Below are 26,127 nucleotides of genomic sequence, written 5' to 3'. Positions count from 1 at the left end.
CCCTCTGGAGAGGCGCCAAATAACGCTACATACCATTTTGACATTAATCCGTCCATCCGTTTAGGCTGTAGCTCCTTATACAGACAGACAGACAGACGGACTTCCGGGACCCACTTTGTTGGCATTGTCTACCATCGTAATGTCATGGAAAAATGTTATCTCAACTTTTTTTTTTACGAATGCATAACTTGATATATAGTACCTATATCGCAAGTAAAAATGGTCAGCAGAAAATGTGAAATTAGAATATTTATCATTTTTCTCTCATCGAGTTCCCCACAATTTTTGTATGAACATATCTTTGGTCGATACAAGAAAAAAGTAATAGGATTTTTCGAAATTTTCCGATTGAAAATACAATTTTTTCAAAAAAAAAAAAACTATTAGTTGGAAGTTCATTATTTATACATTTTTAAACAATAGACTTAGTTCTAAGCTTTCTATAAGGATATCACAATGTAATTATTGAATAGTTTTATATTTTATCAAATTCATAAAAGCATATTTTTAAATTAACTTTTGAAGAAATTTATTTAAAACTTGAAAATAATATAAAATTTGTTTTTAAAATTACAAACAAATCTCTTTAATTATATAGTTTTAACTTTTTTTTAAATGAAGTATGCCATACCTACATTTTTTAGGAATTTTTGTTTGAAAATGTTGAAAACCTTTAAAAAAAATAGTCCTTAAAAAAAATTTTCAAAAATTAATACATAATATAAAAATTATAAAGAAAAATTTTTTTCATTGGCTAAAAAAAATCATTTTCTGATTTACTATTTCGAGTTTAAAAATTAAACTCGAAATATTAAATCAGAAAATGATTTTTCTGACTTGTCTTCATAATATCGTATCGCATTACGAAAAAATATATAAATTTTATTCTATAATTGCTTTAATATTTTTTTAAATAATTTTGACCAAAAAACGAGTAGGATGTCATTTGATTTATTGCAAGAAAAGGAATTTTTAGAAAAAAAATTGAAAATCTTTATTTAAAAAAATATTTTTTTATATAAACATTTTATTATACATTTCTCAAAAAAAAAATCGCTATGCTATTAAGAAAAGATAAAGCAACTTAAACACGAAATTTAAAAGATCCATTTTTGAACAAAATAAAAAATAATGAATCAAAGTTGTTGAAATTGAATTTCAACAAAGAAAGTCGGGAGCAAGAACTCTGTAAGGTGATTTTAATAAACTTGAGTGTGCTGAATTCAAAACAGTTTACAGATTTTTTCCATCACGTCTAGTTTTTGAGCTCTGCTCATCACAATTTTAACTATAAAGTCCCAAAAACTAATTTTAAATGAAATGTTTTTTGACATTTGATCTAAAAATATTATTTTTCCGTAATATTTTGCTATTTTTTCAACCGAATCAGGAGTCAAGAACTGAAATTTACTTCAAATCTGCTTCAAAAACTATAAGTTACCTTAACCACCAAGATTTTGAGATATCATACCTTTCTTTACCAAATATCTTTTAGAAAAAAATAATTTCGAAATTAAAAATAAACGTATTTAAGAAGATAAAATATGGCTTTTGAATATTGCATATGTAGTTTTGCAAAAAAAAATTTAACGGTGATGAAATTCAACGCCAAAAGTACCACAAAAACGCGTTTTTGACCTGTTATTATTTAAATATTTCGAAAACTTGACGTGCCAGTTAAATTTTGACTTCAGATTCGGTATCAGCACACAAAAAGAAAAGCTTTAGAAAAGCTCCATTGCCGACCAGTGTTATTATTTTAGACACACAATTACTGAAAGTTAATATGAAAAAATAGTCCATGATTTTTGCTTCTAAAAAGGGCGATATTAAAAAAATTTAATGCAAATTTAATATGACTGGCAGCAATGCAAGAAATTATTTTTCCAATGCTTTACAACTTTAGAATTTTTGAACTACTTATAATAAATAAAAACACTGCAAATTTTTTTCCTTTAAATGTATACAAGCTCCTTTATGAAATTCATTTTAAATTAATCACGAATAAAGTTTTAAATCTGCCAATTTAATATCAGCCTCAACAAAAATTCTTCATAACTTTTACCAAAAATAAAAACTTTAAAACACAAAAGTTATGACCACCACAGGGGCACAATCTACTTAAATATTTAATAACCACCACTGTCAGTTTAAAAAAAAAAAACCTGCTCTCCTTTTCACCACTTGACATAAATCTGAAGTAGGTACAAGTATATTTGTGACGAATTTTTTTTTTTTTTTTTTTTTTACTTTTCCTCTTCGGTCATCCTCTTAACCTAATTTCATAGGAGAAAGGGTAACAATCGCATTATTATTATTACTCTCCCCTAGTTAATTTTTACCACCCTAATATAAATGTGTGTTTGTGTGTGCATGGTGATTGTATATGTACTTAAACTTCCTAACCTAAATATTATGGTAATTTCACTCTATAATACTTTGTCAAGTTGTTGAAAATCTCCTTCAATAACCGATTGAGAGAGGCTTTTGAAACATAAGAGTGGAAATCCTTTTTATCGATTAGATTATTATATCTCTCAATCTTCATCATATATCCTTCAAATGCATTATTATATTCTCTTAAAAAGTTCATATATTTTAATATAAAATCATATTAAAATTCATCAAAAATTCTCTCACAAACAAAACTGCCATAAGGCCCATACATCATTTTCAAGTATTTTCATTTAGAGACTAAAAAAGGTATCCATCTTTTTTTTATATGGAAAGAATAGTATATTGACCTCCAAGCAAGGTTATATCCTATAAAAAAATATATCGAATATATAATCTTTATCATCGTCTATATAAAATAATAATACAAAAAAAACTTCAATCCATTCAATAAAAATATCCTTAAAAAAATAATAATAATTTATCTACATCACTGCCGCCGGACCAAAAAGTCGTCTATCATCAAAAAAGGACAAAACTTGTGTATATTTATATAAATAAAAAAAAAAGAACGAGAGATGTAAATATGTACGAATACGATCCACATGTGTATTCAAATTCACAGAGAGGTCCTTTTGATTTTCATGGCTGGCTGATGGCAGAGTCCAAAGTCATATTTCTTTTTTAAAGTTAAAATGTTCCATCACCACCGCATTCCCCCTTTTCTCCAAGTCCGTCACTAGTCGCTATAAACAAATGTTGTGTTGTTATTATATATTTTATTCATCCCCCTTTTGCTTTGGCTATTTTGTCAAATATTACTACCCTCTTGTCTTCAAGAAGAAATCATAGTCATTCTATTCCGTCTCATATCCCACTTGTCCCATTGTGTCCTCATAAAAAAAGCAAAAAAAAATGAAAAAAAAAAAAAGATTTACGTCCTAATGAATTATTCAAATTGGTAATACAAAACAGTAAGGGATTGAAGAAGAAGAACCACCAAAACCAGAAAAAGAAGAAGACTTCACCTCCTGTATTTTTTTTACATCGTTGTTTCTTCGAGACTAGTCGAAATGAATGTCCAAAACGAAATGGAGATTAGAAGTCAAAATGTCAAACTTACATAGCGATTGCACAAAAACAACAACAAAAAATATTCAAAAAGTTAAAAAAAGAAAACATTTTTTTTTTCTTATACAAAATCAAAAAAAAAAAAAAAAAAATAGAAACCTCAACAAAATGAGGAAAAGATATCAAATATCTTACCCTCGCTCGGACGGACGACTATTCGATACCACCACAAACCAAAAAAAAAAAAATGTCCTTTTTGCAAATTTTTTTTTTAAGCTGCTGTTGGTGACAAGGCCGTAGCCATGGGGATCACTATGGGGATTGATTGGATTTCCTTTTTTTTTTTCCAAGAATAATAGGTACTCGAATTGTTATTCAAATGAAAAAGTTTTTGTTTTGATGGATCACAGGAAATGAAGTTATTTAATTTTTTTACTTTTTTTTTTTAATCGAGTGCCGTAGGCAATTTATTTACTTTGAAGTTTTTTTTGGGAAATTTTTATTTGTTGTGGTTGTGGGTTGTCGTTGACCGCAATAAAGTTTAGTCGGTTGAAAATATTTTTAATCTCTAGAAATGATTACTTCGAAGCAATTGATGTACAAAAGCATCTAACAGTGGATATTCTAGTAGAATGAAATTGAATTTTGAAATAATAAAAAATTAATAGAAGTTTTTGCTGCGTTATATTATTCCTGGAAGTCGTCAAATTTTCAAATCAATTTAGTTTTCATCTTATTGATGATAGGGAAAATATTCGTCTAAAAATTTTTTAATACTTTGAGTTCAACACATGGTGCAACTTCTAATTTTCTTAATTTTAATAAATTAAGGTTACCAATATACTTTTTGCACAATTTTTTTTTTGAAATCAGTTAGGTAAATCGTTCAAAGTCAGAAATCAAGTTGATTGTTATTTGTTTAATGTGCAAAAAAGGACATTATTTTGGACAGTACCTATACACTTGTACTTTTGAATTAAAATCATTAAAACGGTTGTTGTGAAAAATTACCTTTTACATTTTCTTCGTATGTCAGGAAGTTGTTTTTTTGTTGTTACCTTTAATTTCGATCCAAAAAAAGCTTAACTTCCAAGTTTGAACCAAGTTACTGCTGCAGACATCCAGTCAAAATCATTTTGAAAAGAAATAATTAACAACCCATTTGTTGTGGCAAAATTTAGAATATAATATGTATGGTATAGAAAGAGAGAAGAAACTGGGAAATCTATTTACTATATCTGTCAAAAGTAAACTTCCAATGGGCAGGTTCAGAAACGTTAGGCACTAAATATTTAGGGAATTTCTCGGTCTCTGATTGGTCAGCTGTCAAAAAAAATCTTTCCAATTTAGGTAATTTTATTGGAAAGCTAACTGGAAAGTTAGGCAAGAAAATGTTACCTAAAAATTTAGGAAAGTTTTTTTTGTCAACATGACAGCTGATTGTTTTTAAATAAAGAATTAATTTAGCAGAATTAAATTTATTTCTGTGAAAAACGAGTAAAAAGTGCATTATCGGTTGTAATTAATATTATTTATTCATTAAAGTTAAGTGAAACTTGCTGTCTTCCCCATGCGATCGGTAAAATTCTTAAGTAAATTTCGAAATTTGACAATAACATCATATCCAAACTAATTTAGTCAATTCACTCAAATTTCCGTTCAGAAAATGACGTTGCCTAAATATCTAGTCCCTAATATTTCCTGAACGTGCCCAATATAAATAAATTGAATACAAAAGTTTTATATGAAAAAAAGAACTACAACTCTCACTCAAGTAATTTTTGTATACCTATATCCTCAAAATAATAATAAAAGAAACTTGGCTTTTTATGTGTTTTACCTATTTTTTTTTGCAAAATATATTTTTTGTTTGTTTTTGTGACGAATTGAATTTGAAAAATAATCTATTTTTCAATCAACAAAGTTATCGAAAACAATTTAAATTTATTAAAAGTTCGGGATGCCGTGTTTAAGATTTGAACTTTTTACACTTAAGAGCAAAAAAACGGAATCAAAAAAGATAATTTTTATTTAAAACAAAAATTGCAATGGATAAAATAATGTTTCTTCAAGTTTTATGGTCTCATTTAAAAGCTTGAATTTTTTACTTTTAATTGTTGGTAAAAACTTCAAAATGCATACGATAGTAATCATAGCTATCTGTCAATAAATTGCACTTCATTTTTTTCTAAATGTTAAATTTTCTTGATATTCTCTGTTTCAGTTTCAGTCTTTTTTTGCTTACATGCTTCATTTATGTTGATTGGATCCTTATAAAGTGAACGGGTTTTAAAGTTCCTAGTATTGATTTAAAGCCTTTGTTTCAAGCTTTTTAATGGTGCAATTAACATTCATGTATGTCAATTACATCCTGGCCAATTAACGTTTTAAAAAAACGCAAAAGTTTGATTCCATTTTTTTGCTCCTAAGTGTATTTAAGAATATTTAGAAAAAATACACTTTGGCTCGTATGCAATAAAAATGAGCTTAAGCTCTTATCTCACTTTTCAGAAGATCTATCTCATTTTCTTGAGATAGATTTTTCTAGAAAATGTACTGAAAAGTGAGATAGAGCTTAAGCTTATTCTTTTTGCATATGAGCCTTTGAGTTCAGAAAATATTGTGAAAATTTATTTTTCCGCAAATGAAAGTAATATTGGCCAGCAAGATTTTGCCACAGAATCTAAATTATACTTTCCTAATGGACTTAGTACCATAACAAGCTATAAATAATAAGGTTGAGTGAAATTTTTGTTTTGCCCAAAGTTATTTCAATTTAAAAAAAAATTTTAATGTCGAAAATAACAGTTTTTTTCATTATAATTGCTATCGAAAAGTGGTTATTTAAAAAATTGTAGATTTTGGGGTTAAAAATTTTTTTCCTTAACCATTTAAAAAAATTATTTTACTATGAATTTGGTCAAAAGTTAACCCTTTCGAACCCAAGCTATGAAAATCAATATTTAAAAATGTTTTTTTTCGGTATTATCGGGTCAAAAACATCACAACTAAGAAATATGAATAACAAAAAATTATTTTCCAAAACAATAAATAGCAAAACTAATGTGTTTTTCTCATGTTACATGTAAGTAACATGCACTGTTTATGACCACCAAAAAAAGTCGGAGAGCTGAGAAAATAACTTTTTATGAAACTACAATGTATGCTACTTCTTCTAAGCAAAAAAACAAAACACTTTCTGCATTAACATTTTTTATATCTTTTTTCAAAATTATGACCATATATAAAAAAAACTTTTTTTGGAAAAAAAAATGTGAATTTCAGTCCCTTTCTCGATAAAAAAAAATTAAAGGCATGACATTTGACTAACTTTTTGTAATAATCCAGTAACTAGGCATTATTATCTTTCAATTAAGCCATCGTAACCTAAAAAATTGTTTAATTTAATATTTTTTACGAATTTTTAAAAAAATGTTACATGAGAGTAACGCTGGGTCCGAAAGGGTTAAAAATTACAGATTTTCTATTTTAATTTTTTAAATGTTTTCAATGTTTCATAAATGTTTTCAATGTTTCATAAATTATGATGTTTTCTGCTAAATAAAAATTAATTAACAAATTTCTGGTACGACATTTCATAAATGATTAAGACCTAGTGACTTACAACTCTCATTCATTCTTGTGTGCATATAATAAATTTGTAAGAATGGAAGGGACCTACAATTTACTGCCGAGTCCGGACTTCTTAGCAGAGATGCTGGAGAATTAAACCCAGATATCGGGTGTCATAGCCGAGCGCACTTACCTTTTTTTTAATACCTTTAAACATTTTTGACTTATCTGCTTATTGATATAATGTAGGTTTAAGAATTAACATCGTCATTGTATAGTAGGGTGGAGTGAAAAAACCTTTTTTTCGATTTTTGCGTGCCCTGTATTATCAATCGTTAGTTCATGATCTAAAATGTACACAACCAAAATTTTAGTCAGTTATGTCAACATCTTGAGGTGGCGCACTAGACTTGAATGAAAAAGTATATAAATCTTCAGAAGGCAATATATTGTACTCTAAGAAGGTTTTTTTTGCCAAACCCAGTATGTGAAAAGAATATGTTAAGCTTGTTTATGAATCTGCAATTTTATTTGTAAGCCCAAGGCAAGAGATGGTTACATAAAAATAAGATCAAATTCTGGCAAAAATTTCAATTTTTTTGAAACCGAATCTGATTTTTTTACCCAAAAATAGTACCCAAAGACTGCTAATAGAAACATTTATAATTTTAGCTAATTTGATTTATTGCTTCTATGTCTATTTATGTATTTTATTAAAAAATAAAATTAAAAAAAATTAAAATCAGTGTTGTTTTTACGTTTTTGAAATAAGCCTCTTTTTCAAGTAAAGTCGAGTGCGCCACCTCTAGATGTTGTCATAATAATTGGCTAAAATTTTGGCTGTACACTTTTTAGGTCCAGGATCAACGATATATAATATAGGACACACGAAAACCGAAAAACATGTTTTTTCACTCCACTCTATTGTATAGTGTTCGTTTTTTTTTTTTTCTTTTACGACGAACGGTTCTCATGATCTATATGTATGTATGCTGGATTCTACAACAAAAAAAATATTAGTATCCCTCTTCGTTTTTCCAATACGTCGCCCGAGAATTGTTTTGTCGTAAACGCCAAAATGCACTTTTTTAAACTGGATATGTAGTAATAGGTTTTAGAACGTTCTCTTTTCATTTCTGTTATCAGATTTGTCCTATCGTTTACCGTTACTGAGATAATTAGTGTGCATTTTGTCGTATATCCACAAAATAAGCATCGGATTAGCGTTGGTTTGTCGTAAGCTCCAACTTTTGGCGTTTACGACAAAAATTCTATGTATTTTTCAGCTTTTTTTTCTTCAGTATTGGTTTGTCGTACGTCGTACAAAACAGATAGGGTAGAAAATTTCGAACTTGTTTTGTCTTACATGTATGTAGGTATATGACCCAAATAGAATATAAACAAATATAATAAACCTACTAGAAAAGTATTTATTGAAAATAAGGACTTCATGTGCTATAAGGACAATGAATTTAAAAACTAAGGGCTGCATTAAGCTTTGCGCTACTTGAGGTTTTGCACTATTCCTAGAGGTGCAAGGAAGAAAAATGTGCATCTGAGAGACATCTCAATTGTTGTATTTAATTTTGTCATGGTTCTTGTCGTTTTTTCCTGCCGCTAGATACTTGACCTCATCCTCGGTCACAAGTACCGCTTATAAATATGTACACTTGTTGATCTTCTATCGAACACAAGATCAAGAAGTCGACCGTCGGTCGCGCCGCTTCGTTCAAGCGCGTTGTCTTGAGCGAAGTGAAAAAAGGTCGCAGTTTTATTGTTTTATTGTTGTACACTTATTGATCTTGTCACTTCGTTCGCGCGCGCTGTCTTCAACTTATTGATCTTGTATCGAACACACAAGTTCAACAAGTCGACTGTAGTCGTGGGCGCCGAGCCCGTGGCGCCTCTTAGTTCACGCGTGTTGTCGTGAACGAAGCGAAAAAGGGTTGCTGTGAGTTTTGTTATTGCACCCGCTCGCAAAAAACACCTGCTGGTCGAAAATTATTTTTTTAAGGCGCCATTGTTCTTCGCTAAATTTGCATTATTGGTTTGCAAATTGATGATACTGATGATACTTTTACACTATTTTATAAAGCGAGCGGTAGAAAAGTGGAATATAAAAGCTCATCAATATTTAAAACATATAAAAAGTCTACCATAGCAACTCCTGTAAATTTATTCAGCCAATGTCTTCAAATTACTAAAAAATCTAACTCGATAACTAAGGATAAGATTATTGATATTAAAAGCCTTTTCATATTTATGCCTAAATCAGACCAAGAATATTATGAAGCATCAAATCAAAAAATTAGAATAAATTCTTTAGTTTGATATTTATTTAATTTACTTTTATTTATGACCATATATTAATTTAACCAAATTTGGTTTATTTTTATTTTATTTCTTTCATATTTCATAGCCATGGGATGACTTTTATTTTTTGTTAAGACATTTTTTAAATTTTTTTATGTTTATGGTCATATTTTTTGGTTTTTCTTTATTTTAGATATATTTATTTTAATAATTGAGCCTCTAAGTCAAACCAATACTACTTCTATGTAATAAGAAACTATTTTTTAAATATTTAATTAATAAATAAAAACGAACTGTGAAATTTTTTTTATTTATTTTTTAGTATTGGAATGTTGTACGTGCGCCTACTTTGTCGTACGTGTACGGGATGGAAAAAAAAGTTGATTTTGGTGGCGTTTACGACAAACTGATTTTGGATAAAAACCTTGATAATTTGAAAACTAAAATAGATGTGACAATTTTGACAACATAAATATAAAGAAGATATCGCACAAAATATTCTATTAAAAATTGAAAAGAATCTATCGGCAAGTTTTTTTTTTATAAAAGCTCAAACCTTAAAATGCGATTTCCCAAAATTCCAAAATTGGCGTATACGACAAAACAATTCTCAGGCGACGAATAGTATTTGGATTTTATAAAAAATTACAATTTTTTTGAAAAAATCATTTGATTATTAACCCGTTAATAAATTTTTTTTTTTTTTTTTCAAAATTATGACTTTAAGTGTTGACAAATTAATATAACCTTAAAAATATCATACCAATTGTTTGTGAAAAACGTTTAAGAATTTAACAGGCACATACAAAGTTATTCTATTTTTCTACTGGATTTAATCATTTAAATTTTTTTCAATAAATCAAGGGGCACGGTAGTGCCCAGCCAAGTTCTCTAGCAACTTTGGCACTACACCCTTATTTACAGGAAACAACTCAGGCCGTTTTCGATCCCCCCCTCTAACTTCCACACCAAAGATGCTAGAAATTTAAAACTCGCTACATTTGTTGATCTGGTCAAAACCAAACTCCTCACAAAATTTCAGCCTCTTACGATGAGTAGTTTCTGAGATATAATGCTTCAAAAATCGCAAAAACCGTAACTGACTGACTCACTCACTCACTCACTCACTGGCAGATCATCAAAATTATTATGGACTACTTCCCGCTATCGTAGAAACTTGAAATTTTACACTGTGATAGGACTTGTGGTGTTTACAAAGGGAAAAATCGAAAATTTGAGATTTTCAATTCAGGAGGCGTGGCATCCGCCCATTTCCGCTGAATTATCATCAAATATTATAGAGCACTTCTGATTATCGTAGAATCTTGAAATTTGGTAGAATGGTGGAGCTAGTAGTTTATAAAAGGAAAAATTTTAAAATTTGATGTTTCCGCTGAATTTTCATCAAATATAGAGATTTTCAATTCAACACCCATACCTTGCAAAAAGTAGTGAAATCGCTACAAAAACATTACTTCTAAAAAGAGAGCCAAGTTCTCTTATGTTGAAATTATGCTGGCACAAAAAGTACTTAGATATAAAAGTGTACCGAGTTCTAAAGTTTGGGTTTTTATCCCCATGTGAAAGTCATGGTCGAAGACTTTAAAACGGTTAATCGTTTGAATAATTTAAATAGCGTAAGTGATACAATTATTGACACTGCAAAATTTCAATATAGTTATTGACACCCTCTTCGTAAAGAACGTTTTATAGGAAAAAATCGCAACGATTTATATAAACCGTTTTTTTAATTTCTTCGCTCTTTCTTATTCTCTCACTCTTTGTTTTTAGTTGGGAGGTAGCTACTCAATTTTGTTTTAAATTTTGAAACGTAAACATCACTGTTACGAGAGTGTGTTTTTTTTTGGTAAAAAAGTGTCTATTTCGTTAAGGAATCTTAACATGTAAGTCGATAATTATGTTGTACTTAGTAAAAGTATGATCATAAAAGTTTATAATATATGAAATTTAATGTCCTGGAGAAGGATTTAATGTATTTTTATTGTTTTTCTCTTATTATATATTTAATAAAATGGGGTGTCAACTACTGTCTTAAGATTTTAACATTTTCTATAATTGACACCCCTGTGTCAATAACTGTCTTGTATTGGAGTACAAACGTTGACACTGTGTCTATAGTTGTACTTATAAAGAGTGTCAATAATTAGATCACTCTTTTAAATGAATACTAAGCTGGAAAAATGCCTAAATGTACTAGGAAATACACCAAAACGGACCTCGAAAAACGCTCTTGAAGCTGTGAGGATACAAAAGATGTCCAAAAAGGCTGCAGCCAAATTTTTTCATATTCCTCGAACTACTCAACTAACACAACAGCTTCTGACAATTGAAATCTCGCAGGTACCACTTTTGATACAGCTTGTATTGAGCTTGCTTCAGAATTTAATTGCTTATAGAAGTTTAACAACTTGTAGTAAGTTGTTTGAATACTCCTAAAGAAACTTAACCGAAGAAAGCTTGTTTTTCGGATAAGCTTGGTTAGTCAATTTATAAACTATCTGTCAAATCTAAAAGCTTCGATAGAGCTTCGGTAAAGCTACGTTTAAGATTCTGTAAGACCTTATAAGTACATTGTTATAAAGGGTTTAACTTGTATAACGTTGCCTTTTTCCATGCCCAACAACCTAACTAAAGTTTAACAAAAGCTGAAATGTATCTTCGGTAATACCTTTATCGAAGCTGAAATGTTATTTGTGAGAGGATGTACTTCATGCCGTCAAGGGTTTGTTTTCTTGAAGAAGACAAAAAGGAAAATCCATTTGGGCCACAAAACAGGCGAACGGCTAGTTTAATGCATTTTTGAGCCGACACCCTTCAAAGGGTGCCACGTAAAGGTTTAAGAAAATGACTTAAATCAGCCTAAACAAAAAAATCGTAATTTGTATTTCCAACTGTCTGTTTGAAGATATGTCAATAATTGTATAAATATATGATGTCAATAGCTGTACAAGAGTGTCAATAATTATATATTTTAGTAGAGTTTTAGAAAAATCAAAATTTAACAACATCACGAATGTCTTAACCGATTTTAATACAAATATAATAAAAAACAATTGAGTAAGGTATTTAAAAATGTACTCAGAGTTTCACATATCCATACCAATTATATTTGCCAGCTGTGTGAACTGAAAAATTCCTTATGGGTGTCAATAACTGTATCGCTTACGCACTAAATTTTATAAGTATTTAATTTATTTTAATCTAAAAATTTTAAAAGAAATTATGACAAAAAAAAACAAGGTTATGTGAAAACTAAAAAATTGCAAAATTTAATTTTCAAATTTCCACCAAAAACTTTCTTGATAATCCTCTTTTTTTTCGCCCTTAATGACTACAAAATACATACCTACCATATAACATTTAATAGTTTGAACAATTAAGTGAAAAGTTGAATTTTTATCTTTTACAATCCCCTACTGAATAGTTCCTGATGACGCCCTTGACTGTTGATATACAATTTTTTTTTTTTAACATGAGGGTTCTTTTCTGTACTACTCTTGAGCTTAAAAAAAAAAAACACAAATGGTAGTTGTATAGTTACTTGTAAACAAGCAAATTTATTTTCCATTTACCATTCTTGTCTTATCCTCATCGCAGTCGTGTCGTCGTCTTCGTATCGTTGTTGTTGTTGTTAGTTTTTTGTGTCGTTGTGCCTTTTTTATCCCGGTTCTTCGTCCTTTTACTTAACTATACAAAATATATTTGTGTAAGGAATGAGTATGTCGTCCTTAAAAATGTGGGTATATGTATATCGGCTCTCTGGACTTGAGTTTTCTGCCTGTTCTTTTGTTCTTAGTAAACAACTTTTAAGTGGGTTGTCATTTCATGTTAAAAGATTTTACACAACAACAACAAAAAAAAATAAGAACAACTAAAAAAAAAAGGTCCTCGTGTGGGTGGAAATCTGTGTGGAAAAAAATGGATTTAAATTGGTCACATGGGGGTATTAGGACAAAACTCAAAAACTTTTTTCTTGTTCATTTCAGAGATCCCGGTTGGCGATGGATGTATGCTTTTGCATGTTTTTCGCAAAAAATGTACGCAAAAAAAAAAAAAAACATAAAAACTTATACAAAAAAAAAAAAAATTCACAACAAGACATATTTTGTGTAATCTTAGGTCAATGGTAAATATCATGGGAAATATAATGAGATACTCCTCTTGGAAGAAGATAATATTTTTATCAGGTTTGAGGTTTTATATTCTAAGACCTTTTTAAGTAGCCCCATAATAAGGGCATTTATGTGGGGAGAGGATAGGATATGGAAAAGTTTTTATTGAAAGACGCGCATTGTCTGGATTTAATTAACAAGCTCAGGTATAATATTTGTATAATACCAACCACGCACTTTCTTAAATTCACCGAGAGGAAATAAAAGTGAAAAACTTTGTCATCATTATAATTAGATGTAATATGAATGATAATAACATTTTTTTTGTGAAGAAAGAAAATATATTCTTTTTGGTTTTGTGAGTTATATTTTTTTGTACTTCTTTCATTCTTTATTAATTAGGTTTAATTCTTATAAATGGGTGAAGGGATTTAAAGGTATTTTGATCTTATTATAACTTTAATTTCTGAGTTTGAGATTTTTCAAATAAATAATTGCAGGAAAATGTGTAAAAGAATTATTCCAATGTGCGTTAACGAAAATTTTGAATCTTTTTCGTTGAACTTTACGCACCTTGGCCAACGAAATTCTTATCTTTGCTAGAATATTTGCAGAGTTTTCAATTGTTTTTCACTCACATTAAAATGTACAGATCATTTTTCTTTCTCAAAAAAAAAAAAGTTTTATGACTTTGGAGACTTAGAACATTTATCGTTTCGCTTCAACTAGACTTAATACCGTACATTTATAACAAATGTCTCCATAAATAAAATAAAAATTATTAAAAACGTAGCATTCAAGTAGGTAAGCGTTATATAAAAACCTAACAAAATTTCAAAATTTACATTTTTAATTTTTTTTTTCAGTGTGTTGAAAAACCTATTTTAGCTGAATCATTTTGAAATGTTGTTATTAAGTATTTTTTTAATGTATTTTTTTTAATTGCGTATAATTTTATTTTTAATATTGTTTTGAAATCCACAATTCAATTTGTTTCTAAACATTTTTCGTTCGCTGGTAAAAACCATTAAAAAGTTATTTTAAGTGATTACCACTTTATTTTTTTACATTTTCCTGTGAAATTCGTTAAAAAAAGTAAATTAATTTTTTTTTTGCATAGGTATTCTATAAACTGTCAGATACATAATATGACTCAAGGTATAATTGTTTCATATTTTTTATTATGTTTTGCTTTGAAGATCCCCAAATTCAAAACTGTTAGAACCTAATTTTGAAAAATCGGAAATAAAAATTCTAAAGAGCGAGTAAAGGCTTTTAAACCCTGGGGGGTCATTCCGTAATTTTGAAAACGATAATCGAATCGATGATAATCGTTTTACAGTTTGAGAATCTTTAAAGCTATTTTAAGTCAATTCTGATTCAATATTTCCTAAATGGTTTATATAAATAAAAGTTTTCTTATCCTCAGAACTCGTATTAGTCTAGGTGATTTAGTAGTTGCCTCTTAATCGGGTTTCCGAGGTTCGATTCCAGAAATTGAAATGGTTTTTTTTTTTTTATTTTCTCAATAATCGTCAATAATCCGTCAATTAATAAACGATAGCTAAATAGGTCTCGTTTTTGGAGAATTTATTCGTTTTTGGATGCAATATTTGATTTTTTTAAAGTGTTTATTGATTTATTCCAATCACCGATTAATTTGCAAACTCCACAACCAAAAAAAATATTAATGATTAATTTCTACAAATAACCATAATGTTAGAGTAAATTATTTTAATACGTTACGTTCCTTACGGAAACGTAAAGGAACTGTTGAAGCTCCGTACAATTTTGGTCAAGTTTGTTCCAGAAGCGAAAAGCACAACAACATGTCAGTCTGAGAATTCAATTTTTTTTTTCGATTTTTGTTTTATGAGATAAATACTGTGTTATCTTCCCATAAACATGGTAAAATTGTCTTCTTCGAGCTCAATGCAAGGGGTACTTTTGCTAACAAAGTTTCTGATGAAAGAATGGCATTTCCAAATTCAGACTTTTTGGAGTCAATCCCCGATTTAAAGTGAATTCTTCAAAATGTGTTTATTGTTTTTAGTGCATTTTTTTCATTTTTTGTCCATTTATGGTAAATTTTTAATAATATAATTGTATAATTATATTTTTATGTTTTCATATTTGGTAATTTTTAGTTTCCCGTGACAAATTCAGTTCTCCACAGATTTTTTTAACAGACACACCGAAATTATGACTTGCAACAGAAGATGCAGTAATTTAAATGCTAAGTTCCTCCGTTTTGCCCAATTTTTTTTACAAATCGGGGCCTTAACAAGTCTGTCAGTTTTATACGTTCTTGAAACACGTAAAATGCATTACCTTACCTTACCAACGTTGAAATAGAACGTTTGTCAAAATATTTGTTTCCCGCTAAAATTAGTACTTTGTATACAAAAAATGCAGCCTCGAAGCATAATACCAACTATATGACTGACATTGACCATTATGACATTCACCATAATGTACTTAATAAATAACCGTCAACTTCCTTATTTTATGTTTAACCGTTACAGATTATTCTCATCAGTTAGAAAAATGTTCATTTTGTCAAAATACTTTTTCCGACTGTTGTAGATATAAAATCCTGAATTATATTGAAATAGCAACTGTATTTCGATATACACATATTTTTGTAGTTATTTGAACAATCTACTTAAAAAGTCTCATATTCCTTTTTCCTAAGTCTTACCATTTGAAAGTTATCCAAGGTCGAAGCTTGAAAAATTGATAATTTTTTTTTTTGTTTAGTTTTCTTTTAATTTATCGAAAAGTTATTGTTATCAAATGAACAAGTAGGAAATTAAACGTTCAACAAGGAAGGTCTAAAAGTTAAATCTAAAAAATAAAATAAGTTGTTAAAAAAAAAAAAAACAATTTTATTTTATATTTATGGTTTTCATTAATTTTTAAGTATTTAAACACCAATTGTAACAAATTTTTTGTCATGTTTTTCAAAAGATTTGAACTTTTTGAAAGTATATTTTTGTCAGCTATATACCTTTTTAGGATGATAAAATTCCAAATTTCAGAATACCAAAATGCTTGCTAAATTTGAAAAAAAAAACTTGGATTCTGTTGTGTTGTGCATTCTATTGAGTGGAATAATTTGATTTTCAACTGGAAGTACCTTCTACCTCAGCGTATTTCACTGCGTATCTAAAGTGCCTCAAAGTGGTCTTTTCGAACCTCTACTATTTATCACTTTCATTATAATGATATCACATCCATCTTTCGGTTTTGATTAAGAGATTTAAAAACTTTGGCGTTCAGAAAATCATTTTGTACCTACTCAACATAAAAAGTATGATTTTGCTTCGTTTCATAGATATTCTTAAAAATAGTTGATAAATAGACCAATTTCTCGTCATTTCATCATCATTACATTAAGGATTAAGCAAAAATGCCTTTATTGAATCTTAATTTTCAAAAATACTTCTAATGCATTATTTTTGTTTTTGATTTTATTTTATTTTAGTTCAAATTTATTGACGAAAATGGTGACTCGCTTTAACTATGGCTTAAAACGTTTGTTACAATAATTTCAATATTTTTGTTTTTATGTTCATTAGCCATTTTTATGTTTTACATAGCCAGTCTTCTTTTTGCACTTCAGTTTCTAAAATTCTTTTTCACTTCTAATTATCTTCTACTTTCTTTTACTTTAAAACATAAGGAATTTCTTTTTCTATGACCAAAAACAAAATTTTTTAAATCTTTTCACTAAAAATCTTCAATATCCATTTCTTCTCTCCTAATTTCAGAATCAATCTGCTCATAGTATTCTCAAAACTGTACCCGAAGAACTTCATCATCAAATTATGACCTCTGATGATTTAGCTAAATCAAAAGAAAGGAGTATAAATCATGCGACACGATTCTGACGGTAAATAGAAGTGTTGAAATTTTTTAAATATTTAATTATAAATTAAAAAATTATATAACGAAAAAAAAATGTTTCTAAGAAAAAACAAATTAAAAAAAAAAAACTTTAATAAAATAACAACACTTCTGCAAAATAAAAAACAAAATACAGTCGCGTTTAAAAACAAAAAAGGCAAAATGAGGGTGATTAGTTCATTTCTATTTTCAAAAGAATTAATAAATTAAAAATTAAGTATTTAAAAATTAATTTTTTAATTTATTTTTCATAATAATTTGGGATTTGTTTAATTTTTCTGCGATTTTTGGGTATACCTAAAAAATAAAAACAACATTTTCGTATTTTTATAACTTCAAATATTTTGTTAAAAATTTTCAAAATTTTTTTTTTAACTGAAGTTTTTTTTTCAATGTATTGTTCAAAACAATCTCATTTGTATGCTCGAAAAGGTTGTTATAGTTACTCTCAAGTCCATATTAAATATGAATCGACAAACAAAATAATAAAATCTTAAATGTTAATCAAAATCTTAAAAAAAAATTAATAAAAACCAAATCACATAACGAATCAAATTTATTTTCAAATTTTCTAAGCAAATTTCTCCAATTAAAACATGTATACCTACATCCAACACTAATAAAAAAAATTAAAGAAAACATTTCATCAACATTAAACACTATTACGTTTTAAAATTCACTCTTCTCATTAAAAAAAAAAAAACGGACATATAAATTTTTATAAAAAAATAAAAAACAAAAAATATTCATGTTACTGTAAATATAAAAATAAAAAAATTAAATAAAAAAAAGAGTGAAAAAACAAACGACTTATAGTTAACTGCTAAATATAACTTAAAAATAATTAAATTTTAAAAATTAAAACTGGTGAAAAAAAAACAAAACCAAAGTAAATTTATACTTTTAAATAAAATTATATAAACAAAAATTAAACTTAAAAACATTTAAAAAAAAATTGTATAAAAAAAGTAACTAATTAGGTGAATAATAAACTGTTAGAATCCATAAATTTTTATTGTTGTTAAATAGAAAAAAAAATAAGGCCTAAATTATATTGAAGTGTAATCAAAATTGTAATAATTGTACTAAAAAAAAAAAAAAAAACAAAGAAAAATGAAAACAGTGTTTTATACGTAATGTCAATAAATAATTCTAAAATAGAATTAAAAAAATCAAAATTGTAGTTGTCAGAGGAAATTTGGTTAATTTATTTGATTTGATTAAAAATTCAAGAAAAATAAAAAAAAACATATTTTATTTAAATTAATTTTTAAGTTATATAAAAATTAGCAAGGAAATGTTTCTATTCTGACAATTACAATCTTTAAAAAAAATAGAAATAATTATAAACTTAATATTGTAATTATTTTTTTTTAATGAAAAAAATATAATAAACTTCAAAAACTCAATTAAAAACAAAAAAATCTTTAGAAAACTAAAAAAAACATAAAGAAAATTACAAAAATGACAAGAGCTTTCAGAGTAAAACTTTGTTCTAGTCGAAATATTGCCTTTCGATTGATAACAATATTCATTCAACATTATAATAATAATACAAAAATATAAAACAAAGCAAAAAAATCTACCCTAGGTAATTAAAAAAAATATAAAACAAACAAACATAAATAATATCTTAGGTTAGATTTAATGTAATTTCGTTAATTGTAAATATTTATACAGAAACTTGCCAAAGAAAAAATAACAAAAAAAAAAAAAAAAAACAAACAGAGGAAATACTATAAATTAAATTTTCGATTATACAAAAAAAAAATTATATTTATTATTAAAATGAATTTTCAATTGTTTTTATATTTTTGTTATAAATTTGTGAAATAATATAAAAAAAATCAAAAGAAAAAAAGTAAAAAAAACTCAAAATTATTAAATTTTAAATGTAAGGAAAAAAAAAATAATGTTTAATTTTAAATTCTATATGAATTTGATAGGATAATAATATAAATTCATACTAAAATTTTAAATAAGAAAAAAAAAAAAAAACAAAACGGCTGTATATAGTGAATGTATATTATAAATAAAACTCAATAACATCGTTTTTTGAATATAAATTATTTAATAAAATAAAAAAAAATGTTGTTTTATTGTTAATAGAGTTACATGGGTTCTTCGATTTAGTGATTTATTACTGGATCAACTAACGGCAGGGCAGGTGAACTAAAATATCGACAGGGCAAGCATGGCTATTTTCATTAATATTTTGTATCCCCACAACATAGGTTAGTACCTAGTTCAGTTTTTTTTTTTTTATTTCATTCGGTAAAATATTTTCGAAAACAAGTTTTGGTTTGCATTCAGCTAAGAAAATTACAAATTTATTTATTTTATTTTTTTCGCAAACTATCCAAGGGGTAGGTACCCCTTGTCTAAAAATTCGGAATTTTCAAAAAATTTCTCCAAATCCATCGAGTGAAACATCAAAAGAAAGAACTCTTTAGACTCTATTCATTACTGAGAACTAAAAGTTTGTAGCAGTTCGGGTTGCTGAATTATTTGCAATCGAAAATTCGAAATAATTTTTTTTTTCATACGGAAGCAGATATTTTCGGATCAAAGTCCCGAAACTAGTTTTGGTTTACAGATATGAGATCACAGTGAAAAGACCTATGCATTCAGCTTAAAAAATTACAAATTTATTTTCTTAAGATTTTCGCAAATTATCCAAGGGGTACCTCTTGTCTAAAAATTCGGAATTTTCATAAAATGTCTATAAGTCCATCGAATGAATCATCAAAAGAAAGAACTCTTTAGACTCTATTCATAACTGAAAACCAAAAGTTTGTAGGAATTCGGGTTGCTGAATTATTTGCAATTTGAAAATTCGAAATATTTTTTTTTTATTCGGAAGCAGATATTTTCGGATCAAAGTAACGAAATAAGTTTTGGTTTACAGATATGAGATCACAGTGAAAAGACCTATGCATTCAGCTTAAAAAATTACAAATTTATTTTTTTAAGATTTTCGAAAATTATCCAAGGGGTACCTCTTGTCTAAAAATTGGGAATTTTCAAAAACTTTGTAGGAGTTGGGCTTGCTGAATTATTTGCAATCAAAAATTCGAAATAATTTTTTTTTTTTATTCGGAATCAGATATTTTCGGATCAAAGTCCCGAAACAAGTTTTGGTTTAAAGATATGAGATCACAGTGAAAAGAACTATGCATTCAGCTTAAAAAATTACAAATTTATTTTTTTAAGATTTTCGAAAATTATCCAAGGGGTACCTCTTGTCTAAAAATTGGGAATTTTCAAAAAGTTTGTAGGAGTTGGGCTTGCTGAATTATTTGCAATCAAAAATTCGAAATATTTTTTTTTTTATTGGGAAGCAGATATTTTCGGATCAAAGTAACGAAATAAGTTTTGGTTTACAGATATGAGATCACAGTGAAAAGACCTATGCATTCAGCTTAAAAAATTACAAATTTATTTTTTTTTTCAGAATTTCGCAAATTATCCAAGGGGTACCTACCTCTTGTCTAAAAATTCGGACTTTTCAAAAATTGTCTCCAAATCCATCGAATGAATCATCAAAAGAAAGAACTCTTTAGACTCTATTCATTACTGAAAACCAAGAGTTTGTAGGAATTCGGGTTGCTGAATTATTTGCAATCGAAAATGCGAAATATTTTTTTTTTTTATTCCGAAGCAGATTTTTCGGATCAAAGTAACGAAATAAGTTTTGGTTTACAGATATGAGATCACAGTGAAAAGATCTATGCATTCAGCTTAAAAAATTACAAATTTATTTTTTTAAGATTTTCGAAAATTATCCAAGGGGTACCTCTTGTCTTAGCATTCGGATTTTTCAAAAAATTTCTCCAAATCCATCGAATGGATCATCAAAAAAAAGAACTCTTTAGACTCTATTCATTACTGAAAACCAAAAGTTTGTAGGAATTCGGGTTGCTGAATTATTTGCAATCGAAAATTCGAAATATTTTTTTTTTTTTATTCGGAATCAGATATTTTCGGATCAAAGTAACGACCTATGCATTCAGCTTAAAAAACTACAAATTTATTTTTTTAAGATTTTCGAAAATTATCCAAGGGGTACCTCTTGTCTAAAAATTGGGAATTTTCAAAAAGTTTGTAGGAGTTGGGCTTGCTGAATTATTTGCAATCAAAAATTCGAAATAATTTTTTTTTTTTATTCGGAATCAGATATTTTCGGATCAAAGTCCCGAAACAAGTTTTGGTTTAAAGATATGAGATCACAGTGAAAAGAACTATGCATTCAGCTTAAAAAATTACAAATTTATTTTTTTAAGATTTTCGAAAATTATCCAAGGGGTACCTCTTGTCTAAAAATTGGGAATTTTCAAAAAGTTTGTAGGAGTTGGGCTTGCTGAATTATTTGCAATCAAAAATTCGAAATTTTTTTTTTTTTTATTCGGAATCAGATATTTTCGGATAAAAGTAACGAAATAAGTTTCGGTTTACAGATATGAGATCACAGTGAAAAGACCTATGCATTCAGCTTAAAAAACTACAAATTTATTTTTTTAAGATTTTCGAAAATTATCCAAGGGGTACTCTTGTCTAAAAATTCGGAATTTTCAACAATTTTCTCTAAATCCATCGAATGGATCATCAAAAGAAAGAACTCTTTAGACTCAATTCATTACTGAAAACCAAAAGTTTGTAGGAATTCGGGTTGCTGAATTATTTGCAATCGAAAATTCGAAATATTTTTTTTTTTTTTTTTTATTCGGAAGCAGATATTTTCGGATCAAAGTAACGAAATAAGTTTCGGTTTACAGATATGAGATCACAGTGAAAAGACCTATGCATTCAGCTTAAAAAATTACAAATCGAAAACTATCCAAGGGGTAGGTACCCCTTGTCTAAAAATTCGGAATTTTCAAAAAATTTCTCCAAATCCATCGAGTGAAACATCAAAAGAAAGAACTCTTTAGACTCTATTCATTACTGAGAACTAAAAGTTTGTAGCAGTTCGGGTTGCTGAATTATTTGCAATCGAAAATTCGAAATAATTTTTTTTTTCATACGGAAGCAGATATTTTCGGATCAAAGTCCCGAAACTAGTTTTGGTTTACAGATATGAGATCACAGTGAAAAGACCTATGCATTCAGCTTAAAAAATTACAAATTTATTTTCTTAAGATTTTCGCAAATTATCCAAGGGGTACCTCTTGTCTAAAAATTCGGAATTTTCATAAAATGTCTATAAGTCCATCGAATGAATCATCAAAAGAAAGAACTCTTTAGACTCTATTCATAACTGAAAACCAAAAGTTTGTAGGAATTCGGGTTGCTGAATTATTTGCAATTTGAAAATTCGAAATATTTTTTTTTTATTCGGAAGCAGATATTTTCGGATCAAAGTAACGAAATAAGTTTTGGTTTACAGATATGAGATCACAGTGAAAAGACCTATGCATTCAGCTTAAAAAATTACAAATTTATTTTTTTAAGATTTTCGAAAATTATCCAAGGGGTACCTCTTGTCTAAAAATTGGGAATTTTCAAAAACTTTGTAGGAGTTGGGCTTGCTGAATTATTTGCAATCAAAAATTCGAAATATTTTTTTTTTTATTGGGAAGCAGATATTTTCGGATCAAAGTAACGAAATAAGTTTTGGTTTACAGATGTGAGATCACAGTGAAAAGACCTATGCATTCAGCTTAAAAAATTACAAATTTATTTTTTTAAGATTTTCGCAAATTATCCAAGGGGTACCTACCTCTTGTCTAAAAATTCGGACTTTTCAAAAATTGTCTCCAAATCCATCGAATGAATCATCAAAAGAAAGAACTCTTTAGACTCTATTCATTACTGAAAACCAAGAGTTTGTAGGAATTCGGGTTGCTGAATTATTTGCAATCGAAAATGCGAAATATTTTTTTTTTTTTATTCCGAAGCAGATATTTTCGGATCAAAGTAACGAAATAAGTTTTGGTTTACAGATATGAGATCACAGTGAAAAGATCTATGCATTCAGCTTAAAAAATTACAAATTTATTTTTTTAAGATTTTCGAAAATTATCCAAGGGGTACCTCTTGTCTTAGCATTCGGATTTTTCAAAAAATTTCTCCAAATCCATCGAATGGATCATCAAAAAAAAAGAACTCTTTAGACTCTATTCATTACTAAAAACCAAAAGTTTGTAGGAATTCGGGTTGCTGAATTATTTGCAATCGAAAATTCGAAATATTTTTTTTTTTATTCGGAAGCAGATATTTCCGGATCAAAGTAACGAAATAAGTTTTGGTTTACAGATATGAGATCACAGTGAAAAGACCTATGCATTCAGCTTAAAAAAATACAAAATTATTTTTACAAAATTACAAATTTATTTTTTTAAGATTTTCGAAAATTATCCAAGGGGTACGTACCTCTTGTCTAAAAATTCGGAATTTTCAAAAATTTCTCCAAATCCATCGAATGAATCATCAAAAGAAAGAACTCTTTAGACTCAATTCATTAATGAAAACGAAAAGTTTGTAGGAATTCGGGTTGCTGAATTATTTGCAATCGAAAATGCGAAATATTTTTTTTTTTTTTATTCGGAAGCAGATATTTTCGGATCAAAGTAACAAAATAAGTTTCGGTTTACAGATATGAGATCACAGTGAAAAGACCTATGCATTCAGCTTAAAAAAATACAAATTTATTTTTTTAAGATTTTCGAAAATTATCCAAGGGGTACCTCTTGTCTAAAAATTCGGAATTTTCAAAAATTTTCTCCAAATCAATCAAATGAATCATCAAAAGAAAGAACTCTTTACACTCTATTCATTACTGAAAACCAAAAGTTTGTAGGAGTTCGGGTTGCTGAATTATTTGCAATCGAAAAATGTATTTTTTTTTCATTCGGAAGCAGAAATCTTCGGATCAAAGTCCCGAAACAAGTTTCGGTTTACAGATATGAGGTCACAGTGAAAAGAACTATGCATTCAGCTAAAAAAAATTAAAAATTTATTTTTTTAAGATTTTCGAAAATTATCAAAGGGGTACCTCTTGTCTTAAAATTCAGAATTTTCAAAAATTTTCTTCAAATCCATTGAATGAGACATGAAAAGAAAGGACTTTTTGGACTCAATTCATAACTGAAAACAAAAAGTTTGTAGGTATTTGGGTTCCTGAATTGTTTCCAACGAAATATTTTTTTTTCCTTTCTGTACATCTATTATTACCCTGTACATCTATTATAAGGACACACTCGACTCTCGGGATAGAAAAAAAAAAGAAAACAGTTTTAGCTACATGGAAACAAAATATATATTTTCCAATTAGTTTTGAAATTCAAGACCATTAAAAATTTATTTTACTCAATTCATGTACAGAACCGAATTTCAACATTCAATTCCTCTGACCAATTTAATACAGAATCTATTCACAAAATTTCACACTATTTGAAAAGCAACACAAAACAACAACAAAAAAAACTCAACAAATAAATAATTTATGTGATAGAAAATACAAAATGAACTCACAATATATAATATATTTTGTGTGATTTATTTTGTAGTAACAATTTTTAATTGAATTCTTAAAAAATATTGCAGCAATATTTCAAAAAGTATTCAATTGAAATTTAATTGTAAAGCTATAAAATCGAACAGACCTAAATCAAATAGTCATAAAGTTCAGCGTCAGCACAACTAAACTTTTTCCCTCAACCTCCTTCAATCTCAAACCTTAATCCGCACCCATATTACCACCTCTCCGAGGAAGGACTACAACAGCCTTCCTGCCAATTGATGGTTTTGAAAAATCAAATTTTACAACATGAGACTTCATGTAATCGATAGCATCCCCAATTCAACAACCAACACCATCGATAAATCCCCAAATAAATCAAATATCATTCCAAAACTGGAAATGTAATACATCAAAGGAATTTTAAGTCCTGTTTTAATTTATTTTGACGTATTTTTTTTTTTTCATTTTTTTTTTTTATTTTGTTGGCTTTTTTGTCGTCGTCCTCAATCGTTTGCCTTCCGGATTTCTGCACAAACAACATGTCTACAGTTTCAGCTTTTTACAAATGTGATACTGGACTTTGGTGTGTGTTGTTTACATATATGTGTATTGGCCAATTCTGATGCCGACTGCCATATTATGCCATTCCACGTATGCGTCCTCCTCCTGCCACACATATAGAAACAAGAGCTCTAAGTAAGTATACTATAGCTATGTATGGTGCTCGTTTGTCAATTGCCATGGACTTGGTCATTTTTATTTTGGAAAAAATTTCTCTGACAAATTAGACTTTGGCGTCCGTTTGATGTTCTACTTTTTATGTTCATTAATCAAAAAGGCGTTTGAATGATTTTTTAGAAAATTTTATACGAACCTCTCTTTAATCACGGAAAAGTTTTTTTTTTTTGTCAAAAGTGAAAGAAAAATTAATATGCCCTGATTTATTTGACAAGGGGACAGGCGATATGTAAAAAAATAAATGTATAGAAAACTATTTTTATTTAAAGCCATGTAATGACCTCTCTTGAAATGAGTGTCACAAGTTGTTAGCTCCACTAAAATATATTTCAAAAATTAATTGAAAATACAAAAACCTTTCAAAAACCTATCCAAAGATTTAGATAAGTAATTTTTTAATACTTTTTAAATTTTTTAATATTTTTCTCAGGAGCGTAAAAATGGATTTTGCTGTTTTTCACTCTAAACCGACGGAACACGAACTTAAAAAATAAAATGCACGACTGGGGCGCACGAACTTGCTCTTAGAGTTCA

At 28.0% G+C, this 26,127-nt stretch overlaps 1 protein-coding gene across 3 annotated transcripts in view; it reads left to right on the top strand.

Annotated features, from left to right (window-relative positions):
* Positions 1 to 17,448, top strand: part of LOC129918969 (hemicentin-1) — a 265,301-nt gene extending 247,853 nt beyond the window's left edge. For all 3 annotated transcript variants that reach the window (XM_055999736.1, XM_055999738.1, XM_055999739.1), the window contains one exon: positions 17,258 to 17,448. In XM_055999736.1, the coding sequence (XP_055855711.1) occupies positions 17,258 to 17,377 (120 nt within the window). In that variant the 3' untranslated portion in view covers positions 17,378 to 17,448. The remainder of the gene's footprint in view (positions 1 to 17,257) is intronic.
* Positions 17,449 to 26,127: the final 8,679 nt, after the last annotated feature.

Source organism: Episyrphus balteatus, chromosome 4 (assembly GCF_945859705.1).
Source record: "Episyrphus balteatus chromosome 4, idEpiBalt1.1, whole genome shotgun sequence".
Classification (NCBI taxonomy): domain Eukaryota; kingdom Metazoa; phylum Arthropoda; class Insecta; order Diptera; family Syrphidae; genus Episyrphus; species Episyrphus balteatus.
This window is presented reverse-complemented; position numbering and strand designations above follow the sequence as displayed.